This window comes from Castor canadensis, chromosome 17, assembly GCF_047511655.1.
Source record: "Castor canadensis chromosome 17, mCasCan1.hap1v2, whole genome shotgun sequence".
NCBI lineage: Eukaryota > Metazoa > Chordata > Mammalia > Rodentia > Castoridae > Castor > Castor canadensis.
The window spans coordinates 63,326,469-63,343,482 of record NC_133402.1 but is presented as its reverse complement, the minus strand read 5'-3'; the positions used below and the strand labels follow the sequence as shown (position 1 = coordinate 63,343,482).

At 40.3% G+C, this 17,014-nt stretch overlaps 1 protein-coding gene across 1 annotated transcript in view; it reads left to right on the top strand.

The window, feature by feature from the left end:
• Slc9a9 (solute carrier family 9 member A9) overlaps positions 1-17,014 on the top strand; it is a 511,055-nt gene that overhangs the window by 161,062 nt on the left and 332,979 nt on the right. The window contains exon 6 of the mRNA XM_074059491.1: positions 12,020-12,125. Within this exon, the coding sequence (XP_073915592.1) occupies positions 12,020-12,125 (106 nt within the window). The remainder of the gene's footprint in view (positions 1-12,019; positions 12,126-17,014) is intronic.

Here is a 17,014-nt window from a genome sequence, read left to right as displayed (position 1 = left end):
TAGAGAACAGTAGTGGGGAATATTCATGTGCTTTCATTGAGTTGCAAGGGGAAAAGAATTACACCTCTGCAGAAGTCAAAGGATATTAGACCAAAGTATTTCCCACCAAAACCAGCAGCCTTCTAGACCCTGCAGACAGGCCAGCCATTTTCACTATGCAATCTGTGTTTCAAACCTGCATACACTGTCACTGAACAGTACTTGACTGTTTTCTCTGTCTGTCCGATTCCGTGGTAAGCACACTGAGATAGCATCAGTTAAAAGCCTCTAAATAAACCTAAGTCTATAAAACACCATCACAGAAACCCGGATTCTATTCTTGAGCAAATTTACTCAGAAATAAAAATAACAGCTTGGATTTATATTGTGCATCTCTTTCAAAGAACTCAAATAGCTTCAATACACAGTGTTTCCATTCTTTTCCCATCTTTTTCTTGGTAGAGAAGACCTACTTCTTAGGAGAAAAAATTGAGGTGCAGAGAAATGTTAAGATTGACTCAATCTTTCATTTTATGTCAATGAAGTTGGATATAAAAGCAGAGTTTCTATTTCCCTGGATTTCTAGACTGTGTTTTTGCAAGACTAACATCTCTGTGATCAAAATATCTTACCAACTTTAGCTAACTTTCAGCCAGCTCTAAAATCAGTAATGTCCTTATTCCACCCATTGAAGAAATAATTGCACTTGAGTCAATGTGTTGAAGCAACTCAAATCCACTAGTTGGCACAAAATTAAAAGCCCCACCTGAATTTGTCTACCCAGAGAGTGTGTCATCTGGGAGAAAAGTCATTAACTGTACACAAACATACCATCTAATTTAATCATCACCACAGTCAGTTGATTTTCTCATTGAGAACTTTCCTGACACTGATCTGCCCACTGCTTTTCTGGCTCTGCAACTCTACGAATCACATCCTTGATCCCAACCCCAAACCAGGACTCCATGGGCAAAATGAGGAAAACAGGAACATTCCATGTCTGGAATCTACATTTGGAGTCCGAGAGTCATTGAAACTTATGTGAAAGGACCTTGAAGACACTCTTTCTTAATCCGCTCATTTTAGACTAGGCCCCTAAGACTCAGAAAGAGAAAGTGAAGCATCGCAATTACAAATTAGGTGTTCTTTCTACATGCAGAAATTCAAGGGATAATTGTGAGAAGGGAAGGGAGGGAGGGAACACTTTCTCGCTCTCCTTTCTTGGTAATATCTGGTTTTTGTTCTTTAAGTCATTTTTGAGCGTCAAAAAGAAAACAAACAAGTAGAAGGTGTCATTCTATTTTATGGACAGTCATGATGGCTTTGATAACATGAACGATAGCTGATAGTAACTACCATCATTTATGTACTTGCGATACGAATATGCCATAAGTTATCCCATTTCATCGTTTTGCAAAAACCTATGAGAGAGGAAAACATTTTGTTCTTACTTTCTGTGAAGCTTATTTGAAGCTTAGTGAGGTTAAGTGACTGGCGTAAGATCATCAAGTTCATTTGCATCACAGGTGGGTGAGCTTGACCTCAGAGTCAAGTTTCTCTATCCACGTTCACTACCTCAGGACACAGTTATGAAAAGCAAGGTCTTTGCACAAAGGTCTTGCTTCGGAAGTTAGAAGCCCAGTTATGGAAAGTCAGCTCCACAGAACAGAACTGGAGACAATAATAGATGTCATCCAACTCTATAAATGCTTCAGGATTGAAAGTGGATAAAGCTAGACTCCAGGTGTTCTGAGGATGGGATTTCAAGAGCAGGCTGAAAAACCATTTGAAGCAATTCAACAACTCTGTGGACAGCTGGGAAACAGCTGTGGTTGACAGACCTCTCTGGCTTGTTGCTTTGGGGAACAGAATGACTCTGTTTAAATGAAAGCAGTTCATTCTCAGCAATGTTCAAAGACAGACCTGCAGGACAGAAGTTTTGAAAGTCAGTGTCCACCCCACACATTCCATTTATGTGTCGAAGATGTTGAGTGTTGGAACAAACCGGATTCAGAAATTTCTTAAAGAGTATTTCTGTTTATAGGGGTCAGCCTGAGTGGCGAGGCCAAAACCATGAAAAGTGAATCAATTGCCGAGTAAAATTTAAGGAGGCACTCATTCTGAGAATCATGTAACCACAGAATCAGTACTTACACAGCCCTGAAAGTGAGTTCCTCCTTAAGGGAAAGATGCCTAGGGCAGAAGAACACCCACTGATAGCAAACTGGGATTGGTTCTTCTTGCTTTGCAAAGACTCGGGAATTCTTCAGAAGCAGCTTCCGTCCTTCTAGAGCAAGGGTTGACCTTTTGCCTATGTGCTTCAGATAAGAAACATTTTGTTGTTCCATGTATTATTTTTAACAAAAATGGAGGAGACAGCTCTTTGTGACAAGCACTGTCAGGTTGGTGAGAGGGCAAAGTAGAGACTACCACCAGGGCACAATACAAAAGGGGCAGGGCTGCACTGAGCCTCAAGAAGTAACCATCTGTTATGACTTTAGAGATTCACCCATCCACTCATTCATTCATTCAGCAATCAAAACTAATTGCCATTGCTTGTCAGAAACCATCAAGGTGTCACATAGATGAACAACTGATACCAATGATTTCCAACTTTTTATCCAAGAGGACCAGTTTAAAGAAAGTTAAAGTGTTTGGAGGTTACTTCTTGTAGGGGTTATTGTAAAGAATGCTGCTTTCATTCATAAGAAAATGCATTTATCTGCAACTGAACTTTTTTATTCTTATACTATTTTCCAGTCTAGAAAGGATTACTGTGGAAGGCTAAAGTTTCAGAAATGACAAAGCTAGCTCGTACTGCAGTATGTGAGGTAATACAACCTCGGGAACGGATTTCTTTTTCTCTCCTTGCCTGACCTTGTAAACTACTGAACTGCAAAGTATGGTTTGACTCTTAATATTGTGTTCTCTAAAGCTAGAGATTTTTCCATGGCAAATAAGATAAATCAGAATTTTTTTAAAAACACAAAAATCTTCTGGGTCAGCAATGATGCCATTCCTTGAGATGGGGAATTCAAGGGCAAAAGCTGCATATTTACTGAGGCTGGTTGTTAGGTACTGGGGTACCTCTAGAACTTCCATTGCTAGTGCTGGCTTCATAGGAGCTTAGTAAATATTTGTTCGTGGAGGACCACTCCGGGTGAGGCTCTCTTGGCAGGGGAGGGATATGGGCATCTCTATCTGAGAAAGAGGAAGAACGAGGCTCAACACTGAGATAACTGAGTGTGGATGAGACAACTCAGGAAGAGTTTGCACAGTGAAAAGGAAACTGAGTAATTTTTCCTGGGCAACATTTGTATTAAAGGGATGTGTTTTTAAAAGGAGAGAAAAAGAGAGCCTGGAAAGGTTGAAGGAAAACCATGAGCGCTTACTCTCCCCCAAATGAAGGAAGAGAGGCCTTAGAGAGATAGGAGGGAGTCACAGTGCCATGCCACATAGAGGGGTCCTCAATCTGGAAGAACTTCTCCCAGGGAGAAGTCCTGAGGGGGGCTAGGTCCTCACATACAGCATCCATTGTCTTGGGAAAGGAATTCTGGGTACCATGCTTTATGTTCTTGTTCAATTTGCCCAACTTTATTTTTTTAATTTATTTATTATTATTATATTATTGTTGTACTGGAGTACATTGTGACATTTACAAAAGTTCTTATAATATATCATGGTTGAATTCACCCCCTCCTTCATTCTCCTTTATCTCCCCCCGCCTTCCTGGAATAGTTTCAATAGCTCTTGTTTTTCCATTTTCATACATGAGTATTTCCACTACATTCAGCCTCCTTCACTCTTTCCTTATATCCTTCTCCCCTCACTCGCCAACTGGTACCAATCTCTAGACAGGACCTGTTTTACCTTCCTGTTCTCCATTTTTGAAAAAAGGCATTTTTGTTTAAGATAGCTATACAGGGAGTTTCACTGTGCCATTATATATATATATATATATATATATATATATATATATATATATATGTATATACACACACACACACACACAAACACATATATCCAAATGGCTTTCCATCCCGAGTCTAAAAATAAAAATAATACATCTTTATTGCAGAAAATTAAAAAAATACAAAAAGGCTCAAAGAAGAAAATTAAAATGGCCGCTATTTGCTTCTATCATGAGAGCTGCCCTGTGGCATCGCCTCCTGGTTTGGGATTCATCATTCCCATCTCACCAATTCCTCACAGTGACTGTGTTCAACAGTGCAGTCCAGGTAGGACAAACATGGAGGAATAAAAAGATTGGATTAGCTATGAAACAGTACATTCTGAGGAGATGAGTGATCTGTCGTGTGCCACAATCTCACCAAGAAGCATAAACATGGATAACTACACCAGTGTAGAAGGTCTGTAGACACACATAGCTAAAGCCCTCATTGGCCTGGGCTTTTCCTTGCTAAATAAACCATGGATTTTTCTAAGTGATGTCTCTTTTGCCAGTGGTGCAGTAGGGGCAGGAGAACCGTGTAGTTGCTGAGAATACGGTCATTCCAACCACATCCCCACTCAGGGACTCATGTACTAAAAAGCCAAATGTTTGGGTGCTTAGCTCACCCATCACTTGGAAGTTGCTATTGTGAGAGGGAGCAGAATGAATTCGTTTTCTAGGGCCATCATAATAAATTACCGCAACCCTAGTGCTTTATGACAGCACAAATTTATTATCTTACTGTTCTGAAGGTCAGAAATCGGAGTTGGCTCAATTGGGTTCTTTGCTCCAAGACAAAATGAAGGCATTGGCTGGCTGACTCTCAGGAAGTTCTAGGAAGACCATCTTTCCAGGCTCACTCAGGTTGTTGGCAGAATACATTTCCCTACTTCCCTGCCGTCGCAGAAATGAGTTCCCCTGTTCCCCCAGTGGCCAGAAAAGCCACCCTTGGTTCTGTGGGGGCTTTCTCTCCTTGCAAGTAGCTCTTGTATCTCAAAGCCATCAAGGGCTTGGAAATTTCCCAACTCTCTCCTTTTTCACTTCTCTTCAGTTGCATCTCTCACCCCAGCCTAAGAGATTTCTCACTTTTCAGCGTTCATATAATTCAATTTAACTCACATCTCGTACAATCTAACATAATATCCCTGTTTTAAGGTCCTTCACCGTAGTTACATCAGCGAAGCCCCTATTGCCATGTAAGGTAGCATATCCACAGTTTCCAGGGATTTATATGTAGACATCTTTGGGCAGGGGGCTTTATTCAGCCTCCCACACAAGGCAGTGACACAGACCATGTCACTGTCATGGTTTGATCCCCAAGCTCCAACCCTCCGACGTCAGTGCTAGGGCCTGAGCCCAGGACCTCATGCATATTAAGCAAGTAAGTATTCTACGACCGAGGTACATCCTTATTCCCAGATATGACCCTTTTCTTCCTGTCTTTCCGCTCTTGCAGTCACAGAGGCCCATTGTTGATGCTTCTCTATGTTACTTAGCTTTGCACTGTTGACTAGAACGCAGGACTATTTGCCCTCCTTTTGAAACAGTTCTATAATGCCCACCAGGCTCGTTCCCCCAGGTTGGGATATGACGGCATAAGATGTCTGTTTGTTTCATATCTATTTATAGAAAGAGAAAAATTCGCTTGGAACCCCTTCTTTTATTTCAGCCATCACCATGATTTACACAGTTGTCTTCTGACTTGTCTCTTTCCTTACAATTGCTGCAAGCAATGAGCCACAGTGCTATTTTTACCTCCAAGTGTTGGTCAGTCACCCATCCTAACTTTGGCTGCTTTTTGACTCCACTGGGCTTTCCTTTGGATTTATTTAATGACTTTTAGGTAAACACTTGCCCACCATTTTCATTTTTTAAATGGCAAAACACTAAGTGATAATCCTGATTGGACCATGCTTTGTGCGACAGGGTGAGTCATCTGTCCTCAGATATTGGGTATACTGCACAGATCCCCATTAAACTACACCATGGCTCATTAAACCCCATTGGTGAGAAAATTGGGTCTTTGTTAAATGTTTATGTTCTTTGCTAATGTTAAATTTAGAATATTCGTGCTGTAGGTACCTCGGAAAAATTTCAAAGCCCTAGCTTTGTGCCAGCAGATTTCAGTCCATAAGTTCCCAGATATGAGACCCAGAAAATATTTCTTGCCTGGATTTATTATGAGATTTTTCCATCTCCAGTCTTTATATGTCATAATTGTCTTCATGTCAAACCTCACGTCCTTCTAATTGCCTTTTCCTACACTCAGTGACTGCTGGGGTTGTATTTCTGGCTTTTAAGCAAATGAGGAAGTAGATTTTTTTCTTGAATACCATGCAGCCATGGTTAAAGTCAGGAAAGAGTGTGTAATAGCCAATGTTCTTATCATGCATCCATCCACTGAAGAAGCAATCTCTCCCCTCAATGCACTTATATTTCAAAAAAAGGTCTTAAACAAATAGAAATACCAGTGACAGAAATGTGAATCTAAAAATACACTAGTGGAATTAATGTGAAAAGAATAATGCTACTCATTTAAGAATTATTAGAAACACTCTGTATGTATGCCAAAAGAATCACTTGGTTATTGCATGGGAAAAGATATCAAGATCTAGAGAGCTTTGCTCAACAGAAATCCAACCTGAGAATTAAGTCCACAGGAAGTAACTTCAGTTACTGTTTTCTCTTTTCCCTCAAAGATGATGCTTAGTCAGTATCACTTCCATTGGGCAGGAAGGCAGGAAGTTACTTTAGTCATTACCTCAACAAATATCTTGGAACAGTGGTTCTCAGGCTTTTCACTATCAGAACCCTTCATAACTCATCAAAATTAGGAAGGACCCCGAAGAGTTTCTGTTTACACATATCATATCTATTAATATTTGTCATATTGGAAATTAAGACATATCTTAAAACATAATTTTGTTTACTTAAAATAGCAATAATTTATGTTAATATAAATAACACATTTTATGAAAAATAAACTTATTTTCCAAAAGAAATCAGTGAGAAGAGTGGCATTGTGGAGTTTTCTTGCAAGATTTTTTAATTTGGGGTGCAAGAGGAGACAGCTGGATTCTCCATCTGTTTCTGCACTAAACCTGTTGCAGTAGTGCCCATCACATAGCCTCTGGAAACCTCCATTGCTTATGAGTGAAAGAACAAAAATTTAAAACTGCAAGTAAAATGAAAATGGTTTTGACCTTGAAGATCTTCCTTGGTTGGTTTCAGGAACCCCCAGGGGTCCTTGAGCCACACTTCAAAATCACTGCCCTGGGAATTGGAGCTTGTCTCTCCCAAGGAACCCTGGTTGAGATGGGTTTCAACAGTGTGCTTGCATATAGAACCTTTTCCACTACTAACTTGGTGCCAAAATCATGTATCATATTGAGGAGCAAAATAAAATTGCAGTGTTTTAGGGATAAATCCTCTACGGTGATTTGTATAATGTCTAATTTAGAGTGACCTCAACATAGTAACATATAATCATTAGTAGTTCAGACCTGGAATCAGTTCAGAAGGTTTAGGATTTCTAGCTATATTTCTAGAACTTGACTGGCAAAACCCATCTATGCACTGATTCTGCCACCAAATCTTCACAGAGGATTCACACTCAAAAGAATTCCATTATTCCAGACTGTACCCAGATGCCACAACTTTTTAAGTATCGTCTCTTTAAAATCCCACCATGTATAATATTTCAGGAAAGTGGGAAAAGGTACAGGAGAATTTCTTCTCCCATCGTCCTGCCCCAGCAGGAAGAAATCACTTTTGGAAAAGAACACTGCCTTATTTAGGAGAACACCAGGATTCTCCACCTGTCAGGTCTAACACAGATTCACTTGCAGAAACCCGAGAATTTCTGATTCTCCACATGTCATGAGCAAGTGTCATACACACTGATTTGCACAGAAAACCATAGAGAACACTCTCCTGGGAGAGCCAGCACTTTGACAAGGCCGGATGATGACTCAGGATGACAGGAATAGGAACAATTGTGTCTTGTTGTCTATCGACCCAGGCAAATCTTGTACTAGGTTGCTGAGAGCTACCACATTAAAATATAATTTGAAATTCAAATTCCTTATAAAACATCAAGAAAATATGGGTCAGAGAGCTGCTAGCAGAGATTCCAGAGAAGGGACTGTCACTAAATCACCCTAAAGACTTAAGGCTTACTAAAAGACTATCAAGAAAGTGGTCACTTGAAGTTCAAGCAGTTTTTTTTTTTTTGAAATGCAAGACATCATTTAAGAGGGTTGGAGATGTAACTCAAGTGGTAGAGGGACTGCCTACCAAGTGTAAGGCCCTAAGTTCAAACCCTAGTGCTGCGAAAAAAGAAAAGAAAGAAAAAAAAAATGGGTCAGTAGCACGTTGAGATAGCAATGGGGGACAGTCATTATCTGTTGTTTTATCTCTAGGAATGGGTGTTTCCTGTGAGATAAGCAAAGGTTAGTTTTGATGCTACAATAGGATTGTGGTAGGGGATGAGGCTCTTGGATGACAAAGAAATTAATAAAAACAATATTATTTCAGAGTTAAGGTTTCTCTCTTGCAGATTGAGAATTGTCCTATATTTGACCTTAACAGTTTGTCTTAACCTTGAATTCATCCCCCCAACAGATACCCTCCACATTTTCAGCCTCCTGTGACATCTGACTCATGCATTGGTCCCTGATGTTTTCTCTCCATCCCTCCTCACCAGCTTCTCAGAAGCTCTGGCCACACCATTGTCTTGCCATTCACCCCTCCCCCAGTGGCCCTTTTCTGTTTGGCTGCTGAAACTATTTAGTACTCCAGTGATCCAGTGGCGTTTCTCAGGACTCAGTTATCAGTGTGTGTGTGTTTATCTACTTGAGCATAAGATCATATGCACTTTTACATCCTTGTACCACCTTGAAAGGCAAAGTGAAATTGTCTGTAGCTAAGACAATCAAGTAGGAAAAGGTTGTGTAGAGAAGGAACTCCAAGCCATGTTACAACCTGCCACAAAAAGGCAAATGGAATTAAAGTGTGGTAAAGGCAAAAATCACCAAAGCCCTTAATAAAATCAGAGGTTTAAGAAGTCTGGTTGTGTCTTGTCTCTGCCTGTCCACATAGTGTCTAAAATACTTTCCTTATGCTATTGCTTTTCAGCCCAGTCTTGTGCCGGGGCTGTCCCCTACAAACTTAGCAAGGTGTGAGCAGAGCCGCTGTGAGCATGTCCACAGCTGTACTGGGAGATTCCGTCCTGGGAAGGTGTTGCAGAGTCTTGGTCATCGTGTGTGAGATTGAGCCCTGCCAGTGAGCTAATTAAGTGAGGTTTTTTAAAGGTTCCAAGATCAGCAGCAGAGTGGGTGGCTAATTTCCTGACTCACCTATTCGACTCATTTGTGGTCCTAACTAAATACTCCCTCTCACAGGACACACTGCCTGGCTTTACTTCAAAGCTGTACCACTTCTTCATGGCGGATAGGAATGCACAAAGCAATCTCTTTCTATTTTGCATGGGATATCATTTGTGAAATGCAGTTCAGTTCCTTGTTCAAAAAGAGTGTGGGAACGTAGAGTAGTTTCAAACAAAACTGCATGTTTAATTAAAAGGCTTTCCGCAAAAAGGTCTAAGTTTCTGCCTGGAAAGATGCAGACCCCATCCCCACAGGACAGAGTGGAACCATAACTGGGCAAGTGGAGAAAGGAACCCACACACAGTCTTACATTCCTATGTGTGAGCCTAGTAAACCTGCCTAGGAGTGGAGAGGAGCACGGAGTCTTTTCAGAGCTCAGAAATACAAATAAATAGCTACAAAGTCTAAAACCAACAATGGAGCCACAGTCATAGAATTTTCCATCAAAGAACGTATTCCACAAGATCTGAGAAAAGAGGGATAAACTGCTAACTCAGACCTCAACTGGAACCTCTTTGCTTTGGTTAGATGCAGAGTCTTCTACCCAAGCAGAAAAAGATTACTTAACAGAGTAAGTCACCATCTGCAAAGGCTAAGGGTTGTGGCAAATGTTAACAGCTACCCACTAGCTCAGAGTAGCTCTCTGCCATTTTGCCTAGTATAATTAATGGGACCCCACTCAGCCTGGAGAATGAAGTTAATTCTATGCATGGTTTCTTAAAAAAATGAGATACGGCCAATTGTCATCCCAACTTATGACATTTCTTTTCCTTCATTTTTGTTTGGGATTCTTACAGAATTTTCTTCTCTTTTAAAATAAAATATTTAAGAAAAATAAGCAAATAAAATATTGATCTTTAATTCACAATTATAATTTATATGCCTATGTATACAACACGATGTTTTGAAATATGTATACATTATGAAATGATGAACTCAAGCTAATTTGCCTCTCATGCTTATCAATTTTTTGTAATGAGAACACTTAAAAACTGCTCTCAGCCATTTTCAAGTGTACAATGCATTGTGTTTAAATAGACTTAACATGTTTTACAAGAGATTGAAATCTAGAGTCATTCCTTACAGCCTCTCAAGCACCAAGACCAACCATTCTGTACCCCGCAGATCTTGGGAGTACCCCACATATCTTGTCCTCACCAACATTTCCCACTCATCTACCCACTAATGGCTTAGTATGGTGGAGCACTGCTTTGGGCTGGTGACACACAGGGAAGATGAGAACCAATGAGTGAGCGAAGTGCAGAGCACTGTGCATACTGGCCTGTCAGCACCCAGCATGGCAAATGTGCAGGGTGGCACAGTGCGTTCAGGAGTTTGGGGGCCTGAATCCAGCTGTTTCCCTGTCCTAGAGAGACCTGTCTCTTACTGCAACCATTGGGAAAGCCTCTGGCTATCTGTTCACTCTGCCCTCTGCTCTACTGCCTGAGCTTTATTTCTGAAGTTCAAGTCAGATTGTATCCCTCTTATTAAAATCCTTCCATGATTCCTGTTGTGGCAGGCAGGAAGAACTCCAAACGTCTCAATCCTACTTGTAAAAGCTGCAAACTCAACTTGCCTTTCTTGCCTTTTCTCAATAGCACTCTTTTATGCAATGTAGTTACGATCCTCACAGTCCAAGAAATAAGAAGAACAGAGAGGAAAATACCCACTCGGCTTTAAAATTTTACCATCAGTATCATTTTCAACCACTCTCATTCCCCCTTGGCAATCAGTTCAATGCATCATTTTCCTAATGACTGCTGTTCACACGTTGCATAACTGTTTCAACTATCAAGACACTGAAAAGTTTTGATGAACACAGATTATTTATTGTCCTGATGTAGTCACAGACGCTCAAGGCAAGTATGCTGCATCTGGTAACCGTGCAGCAGGCCACCTGAAACAAGTCCTGCTCTTAGGAACATTAGTTCTGTCTGTATAGCTGAATATAATCTCAGGAGCAAATGAGAACCGGGTATCAGCCACCTCTCCCTTCACAGGAGTAGGCCACTGTAACAATATTCATTCATGCAAGCATGCATCAGTTATTAAGTGTTCCAAAGATGGGCCCTGTCCCCAGGCAGCTCACAGTTCCTTCTATAGTAAGATTGTGATTTGATCCAGATGTTAGGATCACAAAGGAATGAGCCAGGTGGCTGCTGAGGAAGTCAGGGGATTTAGAGGGAGTCACTTGAAAGGTTCTTAAAGAACGAATAAAGGCGTCTCTAGGAGCAAGAGAACGTGTGTATGTTTGTGCATTTAAGAAATAGGGAATGACAGCAAGTGAATGAAAGAAATCTCTGCTCTGATAGAAAAAGGAGTCAAAATGCAGAAGCAGTTAGGAAACTATGTTGTGTACTTAGAAAATTATGGCAAGTTCATGTGGCTTGAGGGAAGCAGCAAAAGGTGGGCAAGAGGTAGAGAGAGGGAGAGATGTTGCTGGAAGGTAAACAAGGTGCAGCTTGCTCAGGACTTGAACTATAGAGCTCAGGTTTTCCTTGTAAGCCCTGAGGAGCCCAGAGAAATCTCTGAGAAATGGATGGCATACTCAGGTGTTTCTGCATAAAGGTCTGGTGTCGGGATGGAGGATGGATTTGAGACAATTGATATTTAATGAATGCTTTTTAGAAGTGACCACAACCAAGGAAAATTCCATGGCTGTGTCCCAGCTAACCCATCATCTTTGTATTTGTCCTCCTAGTGACGGTGCTGGCCATTTTCCATGAACTGCACGCTGACCCTGACCTGTATGCACTCCTGTTTGGGGAGAGTGTGTTGAATGATGCAGTGGCCATAGTGCTCACATAGTAAGTACCCGAAGTCGGTCTATGTTTCTTTAACCACGTGGAAGACGACTCCACTTGGACACAATTCCTGATGTCTTTAACAGTAGCTTTTCTCTAAGTTATGGAGCTAGCAGGCAGTTTTTAGCTTTTAAGGAATTGTTATTACAGAAAACTTCCAATAATGGGCACAATTCATTAGGCACCTAATTTCTAATACTATTAACGGATTCCACATTTCCAGCTTATTACAAGATACTACCCAGAGGGTAACAGATTTTTTTCTCATGCATATATTTAGCTTGTTCACTGAAGGTTCCTAAAATGCACATAAATGAGCTTTCTTCATTTTAAATGACTATCATTTAATTTTTTTTCCTCATGCAAGTCCAGGTAATGAACGAATAGACACTCTTGTTTTAATAGTGAGTTTGGCAAATTGGCACTAGAACACCTTGAAGGTCAGAAAACTTTGCATTTCTCAATGCAAATGCAATGCTCTATGGGAATGCACACATTTTTAAGTTATCACATGACACATGGAACTGACAGAACTTCCATCAGAGCTAATGTGATTTCCCTTTGTGCTGAGACGGTTTTCTTTCTGAGCCGAGAGCCGGTGCTCTTTCCTCACCTCTTCTTCAGACATTTACCATTTATATTTAATGACTGCCACTTTGGTGGCTTTCACTATGTCAGAGGTCTCTTCTTGGTTTTAGATTAAGACCAACATTTTGGGCAACTGTCAATAGTCCCAGAGAAAGTAACTATCTGATAATTAAATGTGACAACAGGATTCTATTCCGGGTGTTAATTACTTTAAATGCAGTTGAAAATGTATTGTGAAGTAACAAAGGATTTTTAAAAGTCAGATCTCACAGAGGGGAGTAAGAAACAGGCTGAGCAGTGCCAGTCTTTTTCTTCTTTTTTTGGCCAGTTCACATTTCTCAATGCTGCCACCCCAAAGTTACCATGGAATTCAGCAATTCTCAAGTGAGTCTACAACTATATTTCACCTTGCCACCTGCATTACAGGAAAGTCTCAGCAAGTGTAAATTAAAAGCCAAAAGCACAGATGGACAGATTCATAAATGCTAAAGGATACTTTCAAAGAAATACCAAGAACAAGTGATTGGAACATCAGGGATCTCTGTCCAAGGAATACTAACATTAAAGGACTATTTGGAGCAAAAAACTTAAAATCTTCTGAGTTCCTCACTTTTACTCCTGAGCTGCCAAGTTGTAAAAGGCCAAGCAAAGCAAAACTAAAGCACAAATGAGCTTGGGAAAGACGCATGTCCCACCCAGCGAAGGCCTGGTCTTTCTGTGTTTAGTGCTACTACTCACAGTAGTTTCCCATTAAAAATGCAATCTCTAAGGATGCATGTTGATGCTTTTGAGCATAAGCCTGGGAGGGCATTCGACACAGTTTATTCCTATCTCTTCAAGGCAATACCACTCTACCTGTGTCTCAATAAGGTCTCAATCATGAGTCTGTGATTGCACTATGGTGAGGTCTTTTCCTTTCTAGGAGACATTTGCCATTCTAGTTGAAATCCCTGTGCTGCCCAGTTTAGGCAACTCTGACATTGTGCAGAATGACCCCAAGGAATTCCAATTAAACTCAAAAGTATCCCAAGTTAAAACATCTGACACCCTCCCCCTCAAAGTCCACATATTAGAACCTATAGGCTCTTTCTTTAGCCTGGTGCATTTGGACCTCACTGGGCCTTACAAAAGCTTTACCATCTTTCCACGGTATACCTACAATTTCCTAGGTCTGCACTACCTGTACACCGGTGCTCTCTGCTGCTTACCACTTCCTCCCTGTGCACAGATCCCGTGTGTTGTCTTCACTTGCTCACTTGCTTCTGAAACTTAGTTTATAGCCTCCAAAACCATCTCTTCTTGCAACTTCTTATGTGCACATATTCCTTTTCCTTGGGATTCTCCATCTCCACCTTTTCTCTTCCAACCATTTTCTAGTTCCCCTGGGACAACCCTCTTTGAATATCATTTAAAGGTTTTCCCTAACTTTCACACAAAAAGTTAAAATATTTATCCTTCTATTTTCCTTTCCCTCCACACTGAACCACAAATAGCACCCTGACACAACTCTCGAGGCGGTAGCTCCACACCTTTGCACAAAATTCCCTCTTCCTGCATTGCCCTCTCAGCTCTGGTTCTTCCTAACTGCATCTTGCAACTCCTACCCCAGTTTCCTCCTTCAGAAATGAGCAGCCCACAGGCTGAGCCCCTATTTCACCTCTGCACCTACCTCCATCAACTCTCTTCCCACCAGCACTGGGTTTACATTACATTTGCCTTTCCAGACAGTACCTTTTGGGAAGAGAGATATGTACTTGAAGTGTGTAGTGAAAGAACAAATGAAAACCTCTTTTGTGTTTTCCCTTTCTTAGATCCACCTTTCAAAGGTTTTGAAGTTTAAGCACAGTGGAAGGGGCTGAGCTAGAGCTCAGTGGTGGAGCATGGGTGAGGCCCTGGGTTCAACTCTCAGCAACACACACACACACACACACACACAAAGAATAGTGATAGAGATATTCTTGTATCATTAAAAAAGGCAAGTTATACATTTTGATTTGACAATGTATGTAGGAGTCCTACCTTTATCCATGAGGAATAATTCCAAGACCCCTATACCTGCCTAAAACCATAAATAGTATCTAACCCTATATATTTTTAGGGTTTTTTCCTATGTATGCATACCCATGATAAAGTTCAATTTACAAATTAGGCACAGCAAAAAGTTTAATAACAATAGCTAAAAATAAAATAGAGCATTTTTATACTAAACAGTGATAAAAGTTATTTAAAAGTTGTAAATTGTTTATTTCTGTAATTTTCCATTCAATATCTTCATACTGCAGTTGACCTAAAATTGCAGTAGCAAAATCATAGATGAGTGGGGACCAGTATAATAGAGAACCCAAGTCACTGATGACTGTGACTGTGACAGTGTCTTGACAGCCCCTTTGGAATGATTGTACATTTCCTTTTACCTTCCCATCTTCTGCCAGAAAATCTTGCTTAAGAATCATTCTCTAGAGTTTTAGTATTTTTATATCTTTAACTGTTAGTGTTGTAACAATACTGTGCTCTGCTATTTAGCCACATTTTACATCAAAGCATCTTTTCTGTGCTAGCTGATAAGCAAAATCCTAATTATAATACCATTTCTTAGGCAAATGACCTCTGAACTTCAGACAATTAACTTATAATTGAATTTGATGACAACAACTCTTATGCCTAGCACAGATGATGGGTGCTATATCAGGTTCCTTTGGTTTAAAATGACCCATCGTTTTTGGTCCTAAAACAAATGTAACTTTGTTTAACACAGAAGTTCTGAAATTAGCTTGGTTTGGCATGTTGTGCCCACACACATATGCATTCTGGCTCATGAATGAAGTCTGTACGATACGTTTGCATTTCTAAAAGCCATGTAATAGATTGTAATATAAAAGACACAGTGACAAGATCTAGAGGGGTGTGTGTTTTTGAATCCCAAACAAAGATATTAATCTCAGAAATGGCATGGAAGAGTAGAAAAAAAGCCTAGATTAGAAGTCAAAAGATCAGTGTCAGGATTACCACTAATTAACTGTGCAGTTGTTCCAGTTGACAAAAAAACCCACTCCAAACTGGGATAAGCAAAAAGAGAATCTGTGTGAACTGATTTTAAATGAGCAGCAAAAGGAGAAATGGCCCGACCTCTTTTTTTCCTTACTCAACCTCTTCCTGGTGAGCTTCCTGTTTTGGTCACAAGGTGGCTGTCAGCATCTCCCAGGGCTGTCTCTTTCTTCTAGAGAAATGGCAAGAAGCTTTGCCCTGCCCTTCCCAGCGTAAACCTTGGTGCCCCTCGTAGATTCTAATGCAGTTCCAGAGTCACTTGGTTTTAACCACCGAGGGCAGGAGGATGCACAGCATTTATGGGGTCAGGTCTAAGAAATGTGCTCCCTGAGTTCAGAGCAAGAAGTGGCTCCACGTGCAAGTCCTGTGACCTGGGACTGGGGGAAGGCAGAATTGTTCAGATAATGTCACCGTGACAAAGGAAAAGTAGTTGCTGGACAGAAACATAACCAACAAACCTAGATGACCCATATAGTGATTTAGTATGGCCATAAACTGCCTGTGTTTCTTTTCTCTTCTTTTATTGTTAGTGTGTGTTAATTGTACTTCAGAGTTTCGCTGTGATACTTCCAGGCATACATATGTGTTTTGATAAAATTCACCCCCACTATAATCCTTAACTTCTTTCCCACTCCCTTTGAGGTTGGTTAATACGCATTAAGGAATTATTCTCAGCAAAAACAAAGCAAAACAGTTGGAAAGGCCCTATATCTCTATAATCTGTGTAGTCTATGATATAGAATATAAATATTCTTATTATAATTTATACTACCGTTTCTATCAATATCTTTCACTCTACTTACACAGATCTCTCTGGTTTCATTATGACTAGAGATAGACCTGCTTCCAGTGAAGCATTCCTTCATAAATATGGTATTTTATGATCCAAAGAATATGGAGAATAACTATTTTTACATGTGATTTCCCCCATTAGGAATGCAACACGTAGTTATGACATACTGCCCAAAGTTGATAAATCGAGAAATAGAGATTGAAGTATATTACTTAAAGTTTCAAAGTACTTTCAATCAAAATTGATATTACTCAAGTTAAATAGAAGAGTGGAGAGGGAAAGTTAGGACTAAGTTGACTGAAGTTCCACATCTCTCGTAGTACGACATCAGACTGTGTGGAGCTGATAAATTGAGAAATGAAGATGCATGCATACTGTGAGGAGTAGCAGGGCGCCTGTTAGGATAAGTGAAACATAAGTGTTTGAAATCAGATACTTTTGCTGCATAGGACCATGACTTTGATAA